This window comes from Salmo salar, chromosome ssa14 (assembly GCF_905237065.1).
Source record: "Salmo salar chromosome ssa14, Ssal_v3.1, whole genome shotgun sequence".
Lineage (NCBI taxonomy): Eukaryota > Metazoa > Chordata > Actinopteri > Salmoniformes > Salmonidae > Salmo > Salmo salar.
Genome location: NC_059455.1, coordinates 60,776,197 through 60,799,354, shown reverse-complemented (window position 1 = coordinate 60,799,354; position 23,158 = coordinate 60,776,197). Strand labels below are relative to the sequence as shown.

At 41.1% G+C, this 23,158-nt stretch overlaps 1 protein-coding gene across 2 annotated transcripts in view; it reads left to right on the top strand.

Annotated features, from left to right (window-relative positions):
- Window positions 1-10,026: 10,026 nt before the first annotated feature.
- Window positions 10,027-23,158, top strand: part of LOC106570047 (angiopoietin-1) — a 73,185-nt gene continuing 60,053 nt past the window's right edge. Inside the window, exon 1 of one of the 2 annotated variants that reach the window (XM_014141976.2) lies at window positions 10,027-11,160. In XM_014141976.2, the coding sequence (XP_013997451.1) occupies window positions 10,714-11,160 (447 nt within the window). In that variant the 5' untranslated portion in view covers window positions 10,027-10,713. The remainder of the gene's footprint in view (window positions 11,161-23,158) is intronic. The other variant, XM_014141975.2, reaches the window with a different exon arrangement.

Genomic DNA, 23,158 nt, shown 5'->3' with positions numbered 1-23,158 from the left:
GCTGGCTGCATTCGAGATTAAGAGTGCAAACATGGCTTGCCAATGGGGAAACTAGACGAGTAAGTAGAAAGATAGCTGGGCTTGCTACGTCTGTCTGATGTACAACATCGGCCAATGCTGACGACGACAAAAAGCTTCCTGTCAGTGACTTTGGGGCACATACATCATGACTCGTGTCAAACAGTGGTCCAAGTAGCCAGCTAAATGAGTTGGGGCTAATTACTGCTGCATTGCTATCTTTTCCCCATAGTGGATCGGGTTGCAGGTTTGACAATGTTGTGGAAGGCTGACAAACACCAGTGACGAAGTATAGTAAGCTACGTAGACACTCACACAGAAGAAACTCGTTGTATTGATGAAGTGGATGAGGTATTTATTCAAAGAAAATAATTGATGTTGAAGGTGCACTGAATGAAATCCTACAATTAGGCGGCTACGATTAGGATTTCTTTGTTAGATAAACAAAAATGTACAGGCAAAGTAAGTCTGTTGAGATCAACTGGTTTCAGCTTTCAACAGATGTCAGTTGCACCTCGTGCATGCAGTCCACTACTACAGTAGAATCTTGGGGATGTCTTACCCAAAATGTCACCCCCATTTAATGACAGAGAGCAACAGATCTTAAATGGGACGTTAACTCAATGCAGAGGTATGGGGTGAGGTCCTCTTTACGCAGACCTAGACTGTTGGAGTGTAATCTTTAGAGATCTTCTAATCCATCTTTATGGCCAGTGTATTTGATAGGTCTGCATTAGTTTAGGCCACTGAGCACAGACGCCAGTTCAACGTCTAGTTTTGATTTACATTTGGATAAGTTGTCAATGTGAAATCAACCAAAAATGTCGCCCTGTCATTGGATGTAGGTTAAAAGTTGGGTAAAAAAAAACATGACATTCCCTTACGTTGATTACTTTTTGCAAATCCAATCAATTTTCCACGTTGCTTCAATGTCATCACATTGAATTTTTGGGTTAAATGACACGGAAACAATGTTGATTCAACCAGTTTTTGCCCAGTGGGTGGAAATGGAAGTAAACTTTAGGGGGACATTATTTGCCTTGTTAGGGAGAATGGAGGAGTGTGATTATAATCTTCCGTAAACACTTCTGAAGGGTCTCTCCTCCCTTTGCTTGCCGAGACAACAGCATAGCAGCATTGACCACTTGTTTAAGTACACGCCAGATTAAATAGATTACAGAAGCTAATGGCCTATAGGGGATCTAAACAAGTTTGCTCTGGAAAGCCAATCACCCTGGAAATGCAGTGATTGTCCACACTTCAGTGAAACACCTTGAACCTTCTCCGACCAAGCAGACCTGCAGACACACATTGTTTAGTGTTAACTCTGTTTTTCAGATTATGGAGCAAAGGAAAGGGTAGCTAGCTGTATGACATGACAGATATCTCTAAGTAGCGCCAAATTCCGCTTGCCTCGCAACAAGCAGCGAAGATCATTTTCTTTGTTTACGCGTTCGTTGGTGCGCAGGGTCAGGCAACCTGTTGATTGCAAATGAAAAGCCAGGCTCGTGTTGCATAAGGTAATTCTATGTGACAAACCTGATCAAATTGATTTGTAAAGAGTCCTATGAATGCTGCAAAAGTTGAAGTATTCAGAGATATGCTTTAGTGTGATAAAGTAGGTACTTGCTCTGTATTGTGAGGGTACATTGCAGTGTTGAAGGTGTTGTGTGTACAGGTGCTGTAACAAGTAAGAAGTATAGTTGAATTGGCATGTTAGCATTAGCATGCAAAATTCTGTAGGCTTTTGTAACTTGTTGGTCCTGAAGATGAATGACTACTCAAACTTTTGCTTGTTTTTGCTACAATGCTAAACTGGTTAGCTGTAGGGGAAAGTACCCATGAGGTGACAACTTTTATTTTTACTTCACTACATTCCTAAAGAAAATGATGCACTTTTTACTCCATACATTTTCCCTGACACCCAAAATTACTCCTTACATTTTGAATGCATAGCAGAACAGGAAAATTGTCTAATTTGCACACTTATCAAGAGAACATCTCTGGTCATCCCTATTGCCTCTTATCTGGCAGACTCAATAAACACATGCTTCATTTGCCAATTATGTTTGAGTGTTGGAGAATGGCCCTGGCAATCTGTAATTTTTTTTAAAACAAGAAAATGTTGCTGTCTGGTTTGCTTTATGTAAGGAATTTGAAATTTATAATTTTACTTTTAATTTTAGCAATCACATTTTCTTTTGATACTTAAGTATATTTAAAACCCAAATACTTTGGGTATTTGGGAAATACTACTTTTACTCAAGTAGTATTTTCCATTCTATTGTCACTTCTAAACTACTGCAATGCTCTACTTTCCAGCTACCCGGATAAATGAACTTCAGTTAGTGCTGAACACGGCTGCTAGAATCTTGACTAGAACCAAAACATTTGATCATATTACTCCAGTGCTAGCCTCTCTACACTGGCTTCCTGCTATGGCTAGGGCTTATTTCAAGGTTTTACTGTTAACCTACAAAGCATTACATGGGTTTGCTCCAACCTATCTTTACAATTTGGTCCTGCCGTACATACCTACACGTACACTATGGTCACAAGATTCCATTTTTATGGAATGGTCTGCCTATCCATGTGAGAGACGCACACTCGGTCTCAACCTTTAAGTCTTTATTGAAGACTCATCTCTTTAGTAGGTCCTATGATTGAGTGTAGTCTGGCCCAGGGGTGTGAAGGTGAACAGAAAGGCACTGGAGCAATGAACCGCCCTTGCTGTCTCTGCCTGGCCGGTTCCCCTCTCTCCACTGGGATTTTCTGCCTCAAACCCTATTACGGGGGCTGAGTCATTGGCTTACTGGTGCTCTTCCATGTCGTCCCTAGGAGGGGTGCGTCACTTGAGTGGGTTGAGTCACTGACGTGATCTTCCTGTCCAGGTTGGCACCCCCCTCGGGTTCGTGCCGTGGGGAGATCTTCGTGGGCTATACTCGGCCTTGTCTCAGGGTAATAAGTTGGTGGTTTGAAGATATCCCTCTAGTGGTGTGGGGGCTGTGCTTTGGCAAAGTGGGCGGGGTTATATCCTGCTTGGTTGGCCCTGTCCGGGGGTATCGTTGGACTGGGCCACAGTGTCTCCCGACCCCTCCTGTCTTAGCCTCCAGTATTTATGCTGTAATAGTTTGTGTCGGGGGGCTAGGATCAGTCTGTTATATCTGGGGTATTTCTCCTGTCTTGTCCTCTGTCCTGTGTGAATTTAAGTATGCTCCCTCTATCTCTCTCTCTCTCTCTCTCTCTTTCTCTCTTTTCTCTCTTCTCTGGGAGGACCTGAGCCCTAGGACCATGCCTCAGGACTACCTGGCCTAATGACTCCTTGCTGTCCCCAGTCCACCTGCTGTCCCCATTCCACCCCAGTCCACCTGCTGCTGCTCCAGTTTAACCTGTTCTGCCTGCGGCTATGGAACCCTGACGTGCTACCTTGTCCCGGACCTCCTGTTTTGGACTCTCTCTCTAGCGCACCTGCTGTCTCTAACTCTGAATGATCGGCTATGAAAAGCCAACTGACATTTACTCTTGAGGTGCTGACCTGTTGCACCCTCTACAACCTCTGTGATTATTATTATTTAACCCTGCTGGTCATCTACTGTATGAACATTTGAACATCTTGGCCATGTTCTGTTATAATCTCCACCCGGCACAGCCGTAAGAGGACTGGCCACCCCTCAGAGCCTGGTTCCTCTCTAGGTTTCTTCCTAGGTTCCTGCCTTTCTAGGGAGTTTTTCCTAGCCACCGTGCTTCTACATCTGCATTGCTTGCTGTTTGGGGTTTTAGGCTGGGATTCTGTATAGCACTTTGTGACATCGGTTGATGTAAAAAGGGCTTTATAAACACATTTGATTGATACTGGGTGACTTTCACTTATACCTGAGTAATTTTCTATTTAGGTATCTTTACTTTTACTCAAATCCAAAAATGTGATACTTTTTCCAGCACTGCTCATACTTTACATTCCTCCTGTGACATTGCCACATCTGGTCACCGCCAATGACGACGAGAGGAACTAATGCCTCAATCAAGAATTACAATAAAAGACCGCTTTGCGAAAATTGACAAGCAGGGACTTTCTTACCTTTCTTTAAACTTGACCTGAACTTTGCCATCTGGGGAGGATAGAAGGGGAGAACTGGCTGCTTTGACTGCGGACAGCGCCCAGTGCCGGTGTTGAGTTCGGGCTCAAGAGTGGAGGGGATAACTAGGAATGGCAGCCCGCTCGAGTTAATGGCTTGGGGGTGTCACTCTTCGAGCCATCTCACCCTGATGACATCATCCCTCCAGTCATGTGCCATGTTAGGCTGTTTAAAGAATCAGTCAATTCATCTGCTGCAGCAGGAATTAGTCCAAGGGGCTAGGAGGCAGACTAAACATGTTGGTCGGTCTGTCTGTCTGTCACTATCTCTCGTCCGGGGACATGTTATCCATGGTGCAGGCCCAACCTGTGACAAGACGCCCACTTTGTCTCTTGGCTGGTCTTTTCTTTCCGGTGTGTTGAGTGTGTATGCTTCTATTCTTATGTCGTTTTTAAATGCACTTCCTTGCAAGGAAATCCGTGAGAGATTGAGCAGCTTAATTTTTTGTCTCTAGGATCTTGGTAAGTGAGCTTACATTGTGAGCTCATTGTAATGTAGGCCTTGTTGAAGTGCCCCTATGGATTTAGTTGTAGGTGAACAGCTCTCCTCTCTCAGCATACCACCTTGCATCCCACTGCTGGCTTGCCTCTGAAGCTAAGCAGATTCGGTCCTGGTAGGTCCCTGGATGGGAGACCAGATGCTGCTGGAAGTGTTGTTGGAGGGCCAGTAGGGGACACTCTTCCCTCTGGTCTTATGATTGAATCCCAATGCCCCAGGCCAGTAAAGGGGACATTGCCCTGCTCAGGGTGCTGTCTTTCGGATGGGATGTTAAACAGGTGTCCAGACTCTCTGTGGTAAAAAAAAAATCGCATGGCATTTATTGCAAGAATAGAGGTGGTAACCCCGGGGAGTTTCCCCCTTTTTTTCCCCCTTTATTTAACCAGGTAGGCTAGCTGAGAACAAGTTCTCATTTACAACTGCGACCTGGCCAAGATAAAGCAAAGCAGTTCGACACAAACAATAACACAGATTTACACATGGAATAAACAAACGTACAGTCAATAACACAATAGAAAAAATCTATATACAGTGTGTGCAAATGAGGTAAGATTAGGGAGGTAAGGCAATAAATAGGCCATAGTGGCGAAGTAATTACAACTGAGCAATTAAACAGTGGAAGGTTAGATGTGCAGAAGATCAACGTGCAAGTAATTCATTTTATTGCCATTTACTTTGCTATGTAAAGCACTCAGAGTACCTCAGTCGGTAGAAAGGCACTATATAAATCCAATCCAATATTATTATTATATACTCAAACACATAGCGACTCCCATTCACACACACACACACACACACACACACACACACACACACACACACACACACACACACACACACACACACACACACACACACACACACACAGCTTCATTCCCTAATTCTCACCTCTCAACCGTCAAGTTTGAAAAGTAAAGTCATCACGATGAGGCGTGTTAACACAGCCATTGTGTGTATGCTTTACGGTCCCCTGAGACCACGGTGGGACTCAACTGTGGGTCTTTCAGTAGGAGCTCAGAATATGACAGGTCTGCCCTGGACTCCAAACTCCAAACTGGAGAATAATACACTGCTATGACCCGCATTAGCACTTGCAATGAATGGTATGGATGCTGGCGCAGGTTCAGCATTGCCATGACAAACCTGGGGATTAGGGGATAATGCCTCTTCAATGTCCTCATAGTGTCAGCACCACAGTGGAGCTCTGAAAGGATTGCGCAACCATGTAATTAATTCAAATTTTCCTTGTTATATACGAAGGGTGTTAAGCTATTGAAGAGGGTCTGAATACGTTGCTTAAGTCTGTATTGGGCGATAACTCTGGGTTAAATTAAACTCACTTTGTGCATTTTGTAACGGTTATCTTTCTATCATAATATGCCAAGAAAACAATGTGCTATTTATCTATGTAAGAGGCTAATGTGATTTACAGTTGTCATCTGGTCATATGGAGACAACGTAATAATTCTATGGCAATTGAGACTTGTCTTCTACGTATAACCATACTTTTTTAAGCAATTTGTACATTTTTCAATCTTGATATTTATAGACAATTCAGTAGTCTCAATGTAGTAATTGTCTTGCATGTATAGTTGCCTTGTGTATGTACACATGCAATGAAGAAATCAACTGACAACCAATAAATGTTGCAAATTTATTTTTCAAAAGCACAACAGGAGCCAGATTCCAATTTAGAAAAGCTGTAAAGCAGCCTTGAAAAACTGACATAATCCATGCTGTGCTTCATTGTCACAAGTTAGCCGATTATCACATTTTGTCAAAGAAAGTGTTATGTCGAAAGACCCACTTGGGACCGCATCAGTTAAAAAAATGACTGTCGTCCTGTAGCTTTGAAACTGTGTTTGTTTTCTCAATGTTCAATGTAAACATTTCTATGAGAATTCAGATGTGAGATTACACAACTCAATTAAGATGGTGTAAGTACGAACAGCTTGTGTGTTTCCTCCTGTAGACTTACAACTGCTGCTTGTTGTGAAAAGACACAGGCTATGCCAATATGAGCTTAAAGGAGGTTGTTTCTGATATGACAATGTCTTTCTGCTTCGTAATTTGATAGTACAAATGTATTGGCATGTAGGCTCACAACTACGTGGCCGCGCACGACTCCAACATCATCAAATTTGCTGACGACACGATGTTGGTTGGCCTGATCACCGACGACGGGACTGCCTATAGGGAGAAGGTCAGTGACCTGGCAATGTGGTGCAGGAAACAGAGGGCGGGGCACACCCCCATCCACATCGAAGGGGTTGCAGTGGAGCGGGTCGAGAGCTTCAAGTTGCTCAGTGTCCACATCACTAAGGAATTATCACGGTTCACACACACCAACACAGTTGTGGAGAAGGCACGACAATGCCTCTTCCCCCTCAGGAGGCTGAAGAGATTCGGCATAGGCCCTCAGATCCTCAAAAGTTCTACACCGCTTGGTATGGCAACTGTTTGGCATCCGACCACAAGACGCTAGAGAGGGTAGTGCATACGGCCCAGTACATCACTGGGGCAGAGATCCCTGATATCCAGGACCTCTACACCAGGCAGTGTCAGAGGAAGGCCCTACAAATTGTCAAAGACTCCAGCCACCCAAGTCATAAACTGTTCTCCCTGCTACCACATGACAAGCAGTACCGGTACACCACGTCTGGAACAGACAGGACCCTGAACAGACCCCAAGCCATAAGACTGCTAAATAGTTAGTTAAATAGTTAAGAAATAGCTACCCGGATTATCTGCATCGACCCTTTTTGCTCTTTTTACTCTTTCCTGTATGTACAGTATATAGATATTTTTAAATATATTTTCCCCGAACCCTACCACCCCTCCCCTAATTGGAGTAAACTAATGGACAACAACACTTACCGTAATTTCCGGACTATTGAGCGCACCTGAATATAAGCCGCACCCACTGAATTTACTTTTTTTTTAACATAAATAAGCCGCACATGTCTATAAGCCGCAGGTGCCTACCGGTACATTGAAACAAATGAACTTTACACAGGCTTTAACAAAACACGGCTTGTAACAAAAAATAAAAAATTAGCAGTAAACAGTAGCCTACCAAGAATTGGTCACTATCTTCCTCCTCCTGTGCACTGAAACCATCTCCTTTGGTGTCGGAGTTGAATAGCCTCAGAATTTCTTCATCCGATATTGGATCGTTTTCATTGTCGCTCTCATCACTGTTTGACCTTAACCTGTTCGGCAATTTCATTGGTCTAATCAAAGCTTCATGCCGCCCAAAAACTGAGCACGTCACAGAATGTGTTTTTTTGGAGAAAAAATATTTGAAAGCGGGAAAAATCCATATATTAGCCGCGAGGTTCAAAGTGTGGGAAAAAAGTTGCTGCTTATAGTCCGGAATTTACAGTAGGCTTCTACTTCCATACATGCTATATTTATTTTACGGATACAGTATATTTTACAATAGTTATCTTTTGTTTCTTTTAAGACCCATCCTTCAGCTACCCTCAACTCCTCCCATCAACCCTGAAGACCATCCAGTTTTGATTTCTATTTGCCATATATTTTGCAACTGTGCCGTGATGTTTCACAAAAGTTCTGAACCTTTCTATTCTCATAGTTTCTACAGATTGTACATTTAAGATAAACATTTTTGGTAAGAGTATTGTTGCATTATTGATCAATTGACTATGACTTTTTAAATCATCCAGCAGTGCTATTTGCAGAGTTAGCTCCAGGCAAATGTTGCAATTCTTCAGCTTTTCCTGGACCTGCGAACAAAAACAAGCTACATATGGACACTACCAAAACAAATTATCTAATGATTCTGTCTCTTCACAGCAAAATCTGCAGAGCTGGGAAGGTTGTATCCCCCATATATATAACATTCTATTGGTTGCAAGAATGTTGTATAATCATTTAAATTGAAAAACTCTAAGTTTTGTATCCGGCGTCGTTTTGTGTATCAGTTCATAAACCATGTGCCATGGAATCGGTATATTGAAAAACTCTTCCCAACTATTTTGCAATCTATATGGTACAGCTTTAAAAAAAAATCCTTAAATGAAACAGGTATACTTTTTAATTTGTCACAATTGTTTTAACCACTTTTGGTCTTTAATGCAGGGCCGGCAGACAAGTTCCTTACTGTTTCCCTCTTCCAATTTCCTCTTCCATTTTCGAGTAGAGCAGACATTTCCATATATTTTTTATTTTTATCAATTAGTATATTTGAGTTTAACCATAATATTTGTTGTAATATTTGTTCAGTCTTTTCTGTTGGATTCAACTGAAATTGCAACCAACTTTATATGGCTTGTTTTAAAAATAGCGATATTTTGGAGATTATTTCAATTCAATTCAGGAACTTAAAATCCACAAATATATATATTTTTTGCCCACATAAATAGCTTCTCCTTTTCAATTTATTGAGAAGTTATTGAAAATAGATGACCTTTTTTCTATCATTGAATTGGAATTTCAGTTTACTTCCTGAATTGACTGCCTTCAACCCTGGTATGTATACAGCAGACAGTATGATAGTATATCTTATTTGACAGCATGGCATTTAAGCTAATGTTCATGGCAGTGCAAGTAGTTTTGATTTAATACATTCAATGACTCTCTGCTTCGTTTGGACTTTGTAACAGACGCCAGCAAAGTACGTCAACAGTACCCAGATTTCCCAGAAATGTTTGCACATGCTTTGTGTCTTGGGTAGCCTTGGTTATTCTGGGGATTTGTTATCTTGGGTCTCCTCAATGCATTAATTCACACACCCTTCCTCTCCCACACTGTGTCCCTACTATGACAGAACACACACATCACACACACATCGGGGTGGTTTGGACCACAGTGAAGTGATGAGGACCTGGTCATTTGTATCTGTTGATAGCCTGCCCTGAATCCTAGGGATGTCAGGGCCCTGTCCATAATAGGGACTTGACTTTTGACCCTGGGCCTTTCACCACAGTATTCCCTTGGCTACCCTTGTTGGCTGCCGATGAAGACATTCCTCCTCTATCTACTCACTCTTGGATTTCGGTTTTGTTTTCCTGAAAACCCGGAGCGCTCTACCAGATTGGAATTTTGACAGCTTTCGCAGAGTTTTGCACCATGTTGTGGCTATTTTTGGTGGGAGGAGAAAAGAACATTAGATATGATATATCCTTTCATTCAATATGATAAAGTATGTAAACATTGAATTCTATTACCACTTAAATGGGATAAAACTACATTTACTAAAAACCAGGGAACGCCTGTGTTATATAGTTGAGTGATGGACAGTGAGAATCCTGTGCTGTCTGTTGTTTACTGTAGTGCAGGGGAGATGGGAACAGACTTGGTGTTTACAGGGGCAGGGCTACCACACAAGCCTCAGGTCACAGAGCTTGTAAACCGATCCTCGCAGTCTGAGCACATCCTCTGTACTGGGGTCCCTTTCTGCCTTACACACACACACAGAGAGAGAGAGACTCGTCCATACACACACATTCCTCTGCAGTCTCTGTGAGGGGCAGGCTCAGAGTGTGCTGGAAGCCTGGTGCTGTTCTTTAGTGAGCCTCCCTCCAGTCGTTTAGTCACAGAGGGAAACCAGAGCAGAGACGGAGGAGGAAGAGCAGAGCAGAGACACAAGAGGAGGTCTGACGACACTATCTGTACGCACTGACACTCATATTCAATACATGTAGACATACATGCACATGCTGCGTTGATATAGTGTAAACAAGGATCATCTATATAAACATACAAGTTGTCGTGGTGCAACCCGTGTATGTGGTGAGCCCTGGACGACTGACTTCTGGCTGACTTGTGACTGGACTTATAGCACTCCAGAAGCCCATTACACGCGTGTGTGTGTAAGTGTGTGTAAGCACACCGGCGATGCCCTCCAGACCTTCTCACAGTAGGAGGTCCAGCACGGGGATGGACGACACATGTTCTACATCAACTGGGATCCTTATAGCGCTCTGATTCTACTCCAGCCAAAGGGAATACTGGCCCAAGACTGACCGCTAAACGGAAGAAAATCCAGAATCCAACGATACAAGGACTTTACTTTCAACCTTTCCCCCAGGCTGATATGATGTTGTGGAACAAGTTTTCCGGCCACTTGCTTTCCTTGGCAGCCCTGCTGGTGGCAGTAAGCTGTGGCGGGGGGGAGCAGAGAAAAGGGGCAGATGGCAGCGCCAGCAGCACAGGACAGGGTAGCACAGGTGGCATCACGGGTAGCAGTAGTAGTAGTAGTAGTAGTAGTAGTAGTACTAGTAGTGAAAGTAGTAGTGGTAGTAGTAGCAGCAGTAATCGGAGGTACCACAGAGTCCAGCATGGACAGTGCACCTACACCTTTATCCTACCTGAGGGCGATGGCAGCGGAGGGAATTCATGCCGACAAGGGAAAGCCGCGACCCAGTTTAACAACGCCAATGCGCTGCAGAGAGACGCTCCACCACTGGAACAGGACTTCGCTTCCCAGAAGATCCAACACCTGGAGCACGTCATGGAAAACTACACTCAGTGGCTGCAGAAGGTAAGTGAGAAGTGGTCCCGCTGTCACAACTTTAGATGAACACAGGTGTTCTTTTATGTTTACTTTCTGATTTTTCTGGTGTTTTGTGACACCTTTAAAGTTATGTGTGTTTGAGAATGATCTTCTCCGGCTTTCAATTTGAGTTTTCTTGTGGTTGTCTTAATTAATGTCCTTACTGTATTGTCAGGGATACATTCGTGCTCATATTGGCTGGAGCTGTGTTCTACGACTCGTTTAGTGATGGTTTAAGATCTTGGAGAGGATCTTGTATTGATGAATGATCATTATGACAAATGTAAAACGTTGTGAGCAAATCTCATACAGAAGCCTACGATACTGAATGAGGGTCCTATTAATCTGGTGAAAAGCCTTTGTGCGACTGTCACATACCGACAAATAGCCAACATCCATATATAATTTAAATCCACAAAGCTGTTTCATGACGTAACTGTCTATGTTAACCATTGATCTATTTGTGTAAGATCAGTACTCAATACTTCTCCGAAAATCTCCGTGCTCCCTGAGCAAATTCCAAAGACGTCCAGTTACGTTCTGCGCTGCGTCCGTCAAAGTGGTGGTATTATTATGTTAGTCACCCAGAGTTCTCCAGTGTGCTGTCTCTTTAATGACAGGAAACCAATAAAGACCCCTGTGAGAGTGTGAGGGAAGAATGCTCCCTCTATGTACTGCTACCCAGGACTTCTCATTAGTCCAGACTGTAGCATTAGAATACAAAGAAAACAACTTAATGGCATAATCAGATATTTTCAAAGTACATTATTTACATTTTACATTTAAGTCATTTAGCAGACGCTTGATGTACAGAATTTACTAATAGGAAAGACATTAAACTATATATTTTTTATTTTATAAAAGGGGATATTTACTTGTTATTGGGAATGCATCTTCAATTTTCCCTGCTATATCTTTTGCCGTGTATCCATTTTTATTTCAAAGCTCTGTATGCTTTTGAAGGGTAACCTTCAAATTGGATTCTCAACAGGCAAGGGCAGTTTCAAGATTTAAATAGAGGTTAAAGCAAATATGATGTTACAACTGGGTATGGTACAGTATCACAGGAAACATAAATAATGATTTTGCAATGCAGCGCTCAGTGAATACAACTGGGAAAGCAATCAACAAACAAATATACTTCTCATTAGGCTTGCCAAGAATTGTAGACAAGGAAAATAAGCTGCATACATTTCAAATTGAGTGTTGCTAATTTACCGTCTATTAGGGGTTTAAGAGACAGATGCCTGTGGTGCATATGACTATGTCCAACCTGGTCTCAGAGCATTTTGTATTATTCTGAACGTAAATCTGTGAATTTCATTTAGTATAATATGTTATGTTTGGTATAGTTAACTAAGACAAATGGTTACTTAGCCTCTATGGGCTAGGTGGGACGCTTGCGCCTACGTAACAGCCACTGGCAGCCTGTGGCGCGATTTTCAAAACCTTAAAAATCCTATTACTTCAATTTCTCAAACATATGACTATTTTACAGCTATTTAAAGACAAGACTCTCGTTAATCTAACCACACTGTCCGATTTCAAAAAGGCTTTACAACGAAAGCAAAACATTAGATTTTGTCAGCAGAGTACCAAGCCAGAAATAATCAGACACCCATTTTTCAAGCCAGCATATAATGTCACCAAAACCCAGAAGACAGCTAAATGCAGCACTCACCTTTGATGATCTTCATCAGATGACAACCCTAGGACATTATGTTATACAATACATGCATGTTTTGTTCAATCAAGTTCATATTTATATCAAAAACCAGCTTTTTACATTAGCATGTGACGTTCAGAACTAGCATACCCCCCGCAAACTTCCGAGGAATTCGCTAACATTTTACTAAATTACTCACGATAAACGTTCACAAAAAGCATAACAATTATTTTAAGAATTATAGATACAGACCTCCTCTATGCACTCGATATGTCCGATTTTAAAATAGCTTTTTGGTGAAAGCACATTTTGCAATATTCTAAGTACATAGCCCAGGCATCACGGGCTCGCTATTTAGACACCCGGCAAGTTTAGCACTCACCATAATCATATTTACTATTATAAAAGTTTGATTACCTTTTGTTGTCTTCGTCAGAATGCACACCCAGGACTGCTACTTCAATAACAAATGTTGGTTTGGTCCAAAATAATCCATCGTTATATCCGAATAGCGGCGTTTTTGTTTGTGCGTTCCAGACACTATCCGAAATAGTAAAGAAGTGTCGCGCGCATGGCGCAATTCGTGACAATAAAATTCTAAATATTCCATTACCGTACTTCGAAGCATGTCAACCGCTGTTTAAAATCAATTTTTACGCCATTTTTCTCGTAGAAAAGCGATAATATTCCGACAGGGAATCTCCTTTTCGGCAAACAGAGGAAAAAAATCCCAAAGGCGGGGGCGGTCGGGTCACGCGCATAAGCCCAGTGTCCCTTGATCGGCCACTTGAGAAAGGCGATAATGTGTTTCAGCCTGGGGCTGGAATGACGACATTCTGTTTTTTCCCGGGCTCTGAGCGCCTATGGACGACGTGGGAAGTGTCACGTTAGAGCAGAGATCCTTAGTAAATGATAGAGATGGAAAAGAAGTTCAAGAAATGGTCAGACAGGCCACTTCCTGTAAAGGAATCTCTCAGGTTTTGACCTGCCATTTGAGTTCTGTTATACTCACAGACACCATTCAAACAGTTTTAGAAAATTTAGGGTGTTTTCTATCCATATGTAATAAGTATATGCATATTCTAGTTACTGGGTAGGAGTGGTAACCAGATTAAATCGGGTATGTTTTTTATCCAGCCGTGTCAATACTGCCCCCTAGCCCTAACAGGTTTTAAGGCAAAAATGAAAGGAGGGTGGTTGGTAGGGGTGGATGGGTTGGTGTATAATACAAATGTCCAGCAACCCAAAGGTTGCGAGTTTGAATCTCATTACAGACAACTTTATTATTTTAGTTAATTCGCAACTTTTCAACTACTTACAATTTTTTTTAGCTACTTTGCAACTACTTAGCATGTTAGCTAACCCTTCACCTAAACTTAACCCTAACCTTAACCGTAACCCTACCCTAGCTAACGCTACCTAGAATGTGTAACATATCATACGATTAGCAAATTCCAACATATTGTACATTTTGCAAATTTGCAAGATATTGTACATTTAGCAAATAAGTAGCATACAGTATCAGTCAATAGTTTGGACACACCTACTCATTCAAGGGTTTTTCTTTATTTTTACTATTTTCTACATTGCAGAATAATAGTGAAGACATCAAAACTATGAAATAACACATATGGAATCATGTAGTAAACACAACAGTGTTAAACAAATCAATAAATATTTTATATTTGAGATTCTTCAAAGTAGCCACCCTTTGCCTTGATGACAACTTTGCACACTCTTGGCATTCTCTCAACCAGCTTCATGAGGTAGTCACCTGGAATGCATTTAAATTAACAGGTGTGCCTTGTTATGAGTTAATTTGTGGAAATTCTTTCCTTCTTAATGCGTTTGAGCCAGTCATTTGTGTTATGACAAGGTAGGGGTGAATTACAGAAGATAGTCCTATCTGGTAAAAGACCAAGTCCATATTATGGCAAGAACAGCTCAGATAAGCAAAGACAAACGACAGTCCATCATTACTTTAAGACATGAAGGTCAGTCAATATGGAACATTTCAAGGACTTTGAAAGTTTCTTGAAGTACAGTCGCAAAAACCATCAAGCGCTATGATGAAATTGGCTCTCATGAGGACCGCCACAGGAAAGGAAGACCCAGAGTTAACTCTACTGCAGAGGATAAGTTCATTCGAGTTACCAGCCTCAGAAATTGCAGCCCAAATAAATGCTTCACAGAGTTCAAGTAACAGACACAACTCAACATCAACTGTTCAGAGTAGACTGTGTGGATCAGGCCTTCATGGTCGAATTGCTGCAAAGAAACCACTACTAAAGGACACTAATAAGAAGAAAATACTTGCTTGGACCAAGAAACATGAGCAATGGCCATTAGACCGGTGGAAATCTGTCCATTGAGAATGGTTTGGGATGAGTTGGACCGCAGAGTGAAGGAAAAGCAGACAACAAGTGCTCAGCATATGTGGGAAGTCCTTCAATACTGTTGAAAATAATTCCAGGTGAAGCTGGTTGAGAAAATGCCAAGAGTCTGCAAAGCTGTCATCAAGGCAAAGGGTGGCTACTTTGAAGAATCTAAAATATATTTTGATTGGTTTAACACTTCTTTTGGTTACTACATGATCCCATATGTGTTATTTCATAGTTTTGATGTCTTCACTATTATTCTGTAGAAAATAGTCAAAATAAAGAAAAACACTTGAATGAGTAGGTATGTCCAAACTTTTGACTGGTACTGTATAATAAAAATTGTAAATCGTAACATATCTTGGTGGATGGTGGATGGACATCCACAAATGAATACATACCATACAAAACTTACCGACTTGGATTTACATACAGAATAATACGAAATGCTCTGAGACCAGGTTGCGCCATCACGTCCTTTTCCTCCAACAAATGAAGACCTGTTATGTATTAGATATTGCAAATAATGAATGAGTCTTTTCATGGTGAGGTGTCATGTTCTTTAGCCTATGAATAATGATTTGTTTGTAAAGTCAGTTAGGTGTTTAAGATCACAAATATGGTTTCACTGTGACGTTAATGAATTGTGAGGTCATCACTGATACCACTTGGCAACTGAATTGCTTTTCTTAGCTTTGAGACTTGAGCCCTGTCTCTGAAAAGACAGATTGTCTCTCTGAAATGAATCCATGAATCAAATAAACAAACTCTAAATTCGGAAAAGCAGCTCTGCTGTACTTTTCACAATATTGTGACTCTCCAATGAGATTAGTAAAGCCAATCTATGATGAATTGCTTAAACACATAATATGTTTATTTTTGTCTGTAAAATGTTGGCACAAAGTGAACAAATCATTTCACATAACACACAGTGGATTGGAGATTACTCTGGAATTGTGGGATTAATTTAAGAGAACGTCATCAATACCCGTTAGCATGCTGTGCCCTCTGCTTATTAGTAAATAGTGTTTAATTTCACTCTAGCAAAGCACAAAGATACAGGTATGTACATATCAATACCCAAAGAAATGTTTGGCTTTTGCTCAGAAACAGCACATATCACCATTCATCACTGGGTTTATCTCATATCTGGGAAGAGGAATTTAAATGGTTAAAAACTGCTTTAAAACTTGAAATAAGCTGTGGGTTGTAAATGATTGGTGACCTACAGTATATAAATGAAGAAAAACTACTGGCATGCAAAATATTGTTCAGTGGAGAAAAATCACATCACATACTTAGTACCACGTCTATACATTGTAAAAAAGTATGTTGACTCAAAATACAATTGTAAGGCAACCAGCTGTAATAGGATTCTGAGTTTGCTCAACATTGGGCATATAACTGAACGAACATACAGTGCCGTCGGAAAGTATTCAGACCCCTTGACCTTTTCCACATTTTGTTACATGACAGCCTTATTTTAAAATGGATTACAGAGTTTTTTCCACTCTTCAATCTACACACAATACCCCATAATGACAAAGCAAAAACAGGTTTTCAGAAATGTACTAAAAATAAATTAAATAAATATTACCTTTATATAAATATTCAGACCCTTTACTCAGTACTTTGTAAAAGCACCTTTGGGTGTGATGCTACAAGCTGGCACACCTGTATTTGGGGAGTTTCTCCCATTCTTCTCCGCAGATCCTCTCAAGCTCTGTCAGGTTGGATGGGAAGCGTTGCCGCACAGCTATTTTCAAGTCTCTCCAGAGATGTTCGATTAGGTTCAAGTCCGGGCTCTGGCTGGGCCACTCAAGGACATTCAGAGACTTATCCCGAAGCCACTCCAGCGTTGTCTTGGCTGTGTGCTTAGGGTCGTTGTCCTGTTGAAAGGTGAACCTTTGCCCCAGTCTGAGGTCCTGAGCACTCTAGAGCAGGTTTTCATCAATGATCTCTCTGAACTTTGCTCCGTTCATCTTTCCCTCGATCCTGACTAGTCTCCCAGTCCCTGCCGCTGAAAAACATCCCCACAACATGATGCTGCCAGAGCCATGCTTCACCGTAGGGATGGTGCCAGGTTTCCTCCAGACGTGACGCTTGGCATTCAGGCCCAAGAGTTCAATCTTGGATTCATCAGACCAGAATATCTTGTTTCTCATGGTCTGAGAGTCCTTTTGGTGCCTTTTGGAAAACTCCAAATGGGCTGTCATGTGCCTTTTACTGAGGAGTGGCTTCCATCTGGCCACTCTACCATAAAGGCCTGATTGGTGGAGTGCTGCAGAGATCGTTGTCCTTCTGGTAGGTTCTCCCATCTCCACAGAGGAACTGTAGAGCACTGTCGGAGTGACCATCCCTGACCAAAGCCCTTCACCCCCGACTTCTCAGTTTGGTCGGCGGCCAGCTCTAGGAAGAGTCTTGGTGGTTCCAAACTTCTTCCATTTAAGAATGATGGAGGCCACTGTGTTCTTGGGGACCTTCAATGCTGCAGAACATGTTTGGTACCCTTCCCCAGATATGTGCCTTGACACAATCCTGTCTCAGAGCTCTACAGACAATTCCTTTGACCTTATGGCTTGGCTTTTGCTCTGACATACACTGTCAAATGTGGGACCTTATATAGACAGCTGTGTGCCTTTCCAAATCATGTCCAATCAATTGAATTTACCACAGGTGGACTCCAATCAAGTTGTAGAAACATCTCAAGGATGATCAATGGAAACAGGATGCACCTGAGCTCAATTTCAATTCTTAAAGCATATGGTCTGAACACTTACTGTATGTAAATAAGGTATTTCTGCTTTTTATTTTTAATACTTTTTCAAAAATGTCTAAAAACCTGTTTTCACTTTGTTATTATTTGATATTGTATGTAGATTGCTAAGGCTTTTTATTGATTTAATCAATTTTAGAAGAAGACTGTAACGTAACAAAATGTGGAAAAAGTCAAGGGGTCTGAATACTTTCCAAAGGCACTGTACATTCTCATGTTGAATTGAATGTTCACTCAATTTGAGCAGAGTTTGTTGAGTAAACACACTTTAATACATTTGCTCAAATTCTTGTCCTTTTGAAGTCCGCTCAACTCACAGAATAATGCTGATTAAGCAATTGGTTAAATTGGCTTTTTTTTTTCTTTTTTTTTTACAGTGTAGGCCTACTGTCAGGCCATCCTGTGTAGAAAAGAGTCTGAGTTTAAATCAGACTAAAATGGAATCTCTCTGGTTTTTATCTTTGTTCAGTGGACTTCAACACACTATACAGCATACTATAGAAACAGTACTGAATTCTACACTAATGAGACCGTTGGCAGAACTTTTCCACAAATGTAAAAATGTGAGTGTGCGAAAGCATCTGCTATCACCACTAATACCATCGTGTTTGTTCCCTGACACATTTGCGTTCTCTGCAGACCTCTGACATTTTTCATCTGAAGCGGGAAAATGAAGGGGGAAAAAAAGAAGGGAAAAAACCATGCATCCAGCATGTCTTTAATACTCTGAAAGAACAACATTCAATAATCTTGTCAACAATAAATCTGATTGATAAGAGAAGTTACAGTAACCAGTTGACACCAACATAAGAAGAATTAGAAGAGACGTTTTACGAGGCAGCCCTAAAGCACACAGTGATAATTCCGCCTAATTATGGACGTGCAGGAACATCAGGATGCAGTTAACATTTTTCATTGGACAGAAGATTAAGTGTCCCAGCCAGTCTATCTATCTTAATCACGTAAGCCTTGACTGCTTGTCGAGAGGAGAGCTGGCCCTAATGCTACACCAGCCACCATGGTGAAAGAATCAACAAAGGATACCACACACACTTCCATGCATGTGCGCTTATGTTCGGGGTAGATGCAGCAAGCAGCTGTTTGGGAAGCATTAGGCTGTCCCAATCATTCCCTCTGTGGAATTATGCTTGGCCCAGGGAAGAGCAGGCACTGATAACATTCCTGCCCAGTCAAAGGTGGCTTCTGTTTGTCCAAATATTACTTCTCCAGCAGACCTGTAAAGAAGGGGGAATTGGATCAGATTGTCTGTGATCTTTGGGTATTTGTTGCTGGAAACTAGTCACTTAATGCATCCCCACTCCAGGCCATTGCTGCAGGGCTTGGGGAAGTGTGCATGGTCAGTTGTAGAGGAAATATCATTAAGGTTGCCTTTAAAAAACAAAAAAAACATTAAATCATAGTTAAAATGACTTGGGGTGAGATGTGTTTGTAGCACTCACCTGATCACTTCCAGACGCATTCAACGTTTGAAAGATATAAATCACCTACAGGAGAGATACACTCAAGATCCCATTTCTACTTCCTCAATATTTAAAGGACAACTCAAGTCATTGGAACTTGGACGAAGGTCCATTTTGAGGAGCCAAAAAAAACCTTCTGCTTCTAGGGAGTGAAAGTGATAGATCTTCACACTTTGACTTTAGTGCAGACAGTAGAAAGGGTTTCAAACCAATGTTTCTTCAGTGGGAGGCATTGCCAGAATAAGCTGTTGAAGTAAAAAGAGAGACAAAATCAGTGTCCACAGTGCTATCCCTGTGAAATTCCCATTGCTGTGCCTTTAAACTGAACATGGCCATGCTGGTTAGTGTAAATACAGGGGTTAATGGATGTACAACATGGTTAATACAGCGAAAGGCTGAATATTTCTATTCGTAATGCTATTAGAAGGCCACACAGCTTGCCTAAAGAGCCAAGGAAAGACCAAGCTATTTTAGGGGTGACTTCCTCTGTATCAAAGTACATTTTTGCTGATAATGCGGGCCAAAACTAACAATTGGATGATGCATAGATTTAGTGGACATGCAACAGACTGAGAAGCGCTTCCTTCCTGTCCAGCACAAAGCTTGTAAGACCACAAAAATAGCAGAACGCGTTGTTCTATTCTGCTACTGCTTCCATAAATTAATCTTTGCCTCACTTACACTAGCAGAGAAGGTGAAAAGAGAACAGAGATTTCTTCTCAACATGTCAAGGGAATAAGGAAGTCCATTACGGCAATGCCACAGTATTTCCACATGGATGTGAACACCGAGGCCAACATGGTTAATGTTCTTGATTTTCACGAAAGGGGCATTTAGTATGTTTGTCACAGTCAATATGGCAGCTCACTTAGTTTCAAACTCTTTTTCCAGGAATCAAATTTCGTTGTGGTCGTCAGCCTCAAACCTGTTAGAACTTTTGATATTGGGCAGAAAAGTCCTTAACTTTATACTACAGTTATGCAACCGAAATTAATGGTGGAGTTAATTTCTCTGTAATGTTACCCACGGTCTGGAGAGGCTCTCTGAGAGGCATCATGGGTACATGTGGTTAAACTTCCTGCATTCGTTTTAATGAATCACTCTCTGGTGGGCACTTTGTGCAGGATTTATCTGGCTTTAATTGCTATATTATTTTTGTATTTGGTAAGGTGTGTCAGGCTTTTGTTATATAACCTTCAAAGACATGTCACTTAGTGCTCTGCACTCACTGGTTTATGTGTTGAATGAATTGAGAATATACTGCATTATGTTTGGGTTTCCTTCTGTCCCTGATTATATTCCTTTCTTAATAATGGAATCATTTTTTCTTCCTGGGATTATCACAGGTATTGTAAATAAAGGGCTAGGCGTCCCGTCAGCGGGACACCTGTCGACAACTTCCGGAGAAATTGGAGGGCCGCAATTCAAATAAATAATCATAAAAATGATGGATATTAAACATCTAGCTACATACTGTAACGCTTACTGTAGTGGGTGTGGAGTCAGGCGCAGGAAACAGGAGTGTTTGCTATCGGGCTTTAATGAAATGCACCGTCAAAAGAATATACACCCAAGAAACAACAACAGGGTGTAATCCAAAAAAACACAAGATCCAAAAACACGTACCACTACACGAAACACAGTGAACAACAGAAATAAGCCCGCACACAGAACAGGTGGGGAAACGGGTTTAAATACCTAACTAAACACTAATGAGACACAGGTGAAACCAATAAAGACAAAACCAACAGAAAAGGAAAAAGGGATCGGTGGCAGCTAGTAGGCCGGTGACGACGACCGCCGAGCGCCACCCGAACAGGGAGAGGAGTCACCCTCGGCAGGAGTCGTGACACATACAAGTGTCTTATATCGGTTAAAAGCTTGAATTATTGTTAATCTAACTACATTGTCCGATTTACAATAGGCTTTACAGCGAAAGCATGTCATGTGATTGTTTGAGGACGGCGCCCCACATCAAAATAATATTCAATCAGCACAGGCTTTGTAAAATCACAAATAGCGATTAAATATTCACTTACTTTTTGAAAATCTTTCTCTGATTTGCAATCCAAAGGGTCCCAGCTACAACATGCATGGTCGTTTTGTTAGATAAAATCCTACTTTATATCCCAAAAAGTCAGTTTAGTTGGCTCCATCGATTTGAGTCATCCACTTGTTCAACCTGCTGTCACGTTCGTTGTACGAAGGAGACCAAGGCGCAGCATGTGTATCGTTCCACATTTTATTTTAACTGTGAACTATGCAAGAAATACAAATAAACTACTAAACAAAACAACAAACCGTGACGAAGAGGTGCAACATACACTAACTCAAAATATAATCTCCCACAAACCCAGTTGGGAAAAACAACTACTAAAATATGATCCCCAATTAGAGACAACGATGACCAGCTGCCTCTAATTGGAGATCATCCCAAAACAAAAACGTAGAAAAACAGAAACTAGAACCACACAACATAGAAAATTTAAACTAGACAAAACCCCCTGTCACGCCCTGACCTACTCTACAATAGAAAATAAAAGCTTTCTATGGTCAGGACGTGACACCTGCAGAGAAAGGAATCCAAAAAGGTACCGCTAAACTTTGTTAAAACAAGTCAAAATATGTTTGTATTTAATCCTCAGGTACCCTAAAATGTAATTAAATTATAATACTAAGTATGTTCAATAGAAAAGTAAAATAAGCAAGTGCGCGTCACACGCGCACAGACTGATTTCCAACTCTGACTCCTCAAAATTATTCCTCGTTTGGGAAGAAACAAGCCTGAAACCTTGAACAAAGACTGTTGACATCTAGTGGAAGCCATAAGAATTGCAATCTGGGAGCTTGAATTGCATATGACCCATAGCTTTCCATTGGAAGAGCATGGGCTCTCTCAAAAATAATTCTGTTTGGTTTTTCTTTGGATTTTCTCCTACCATATCAATTGTGTTATATTCTCATACATTATTTTAACATTTCTGCAAACTTCAAAGTGTTTTCTATCCAATGGTACCAATTATATGCACATCCTGGCTTCTGGGCCTGAGTAACAGGCAGTTTACTTTGGGCACGTCAGTCAGACAGGAAGTGGAGAAAAATAGACCCTAGCTTGAAGAAGTTAAAGTGAGTGTGCTGCAGCATGTCACTCAGGTGATATGGATAATTTTACCATATAGGCCTGTACTGTATATCAGGTAACTAATATTTGGAAACAGTTAGTGGCATTTGACCTTGTTTTGAATAAGGGTTAAGTATGACATGCCTGTGAAAGGAATTAACATAAATAATGTTGGGCAAGCAAGTGGAAGTCGTTGTGGTTGTGTTTAGAAGTAATACTGTAGCTTGCAAGCATTGCCGAACGTAGTCCATAGTCCAATGCCTTGGCAAATGCCTTTCTATGGCACGGGTGAGTGATTTTGACCCAAATAAAAGATAGTTGACATTTTTATATTGTGGAATTGGAATACTATACAATACTATAAATGTGATTGTTCGGTCAGTGGTCAAATAAATTCTGCTATCACAGTTTACTACAACATATCATTACTGAATTTGGAATCCAGCTGTGATAAGAATGGCGTATCACTGGTTTCTATTATTTATATATGACATAGGCTATAACTCATGTCAATTTTTCTGCCTTGTTAAGTTTCTGTCATCTTTCTCAGAACTTATCCATCGG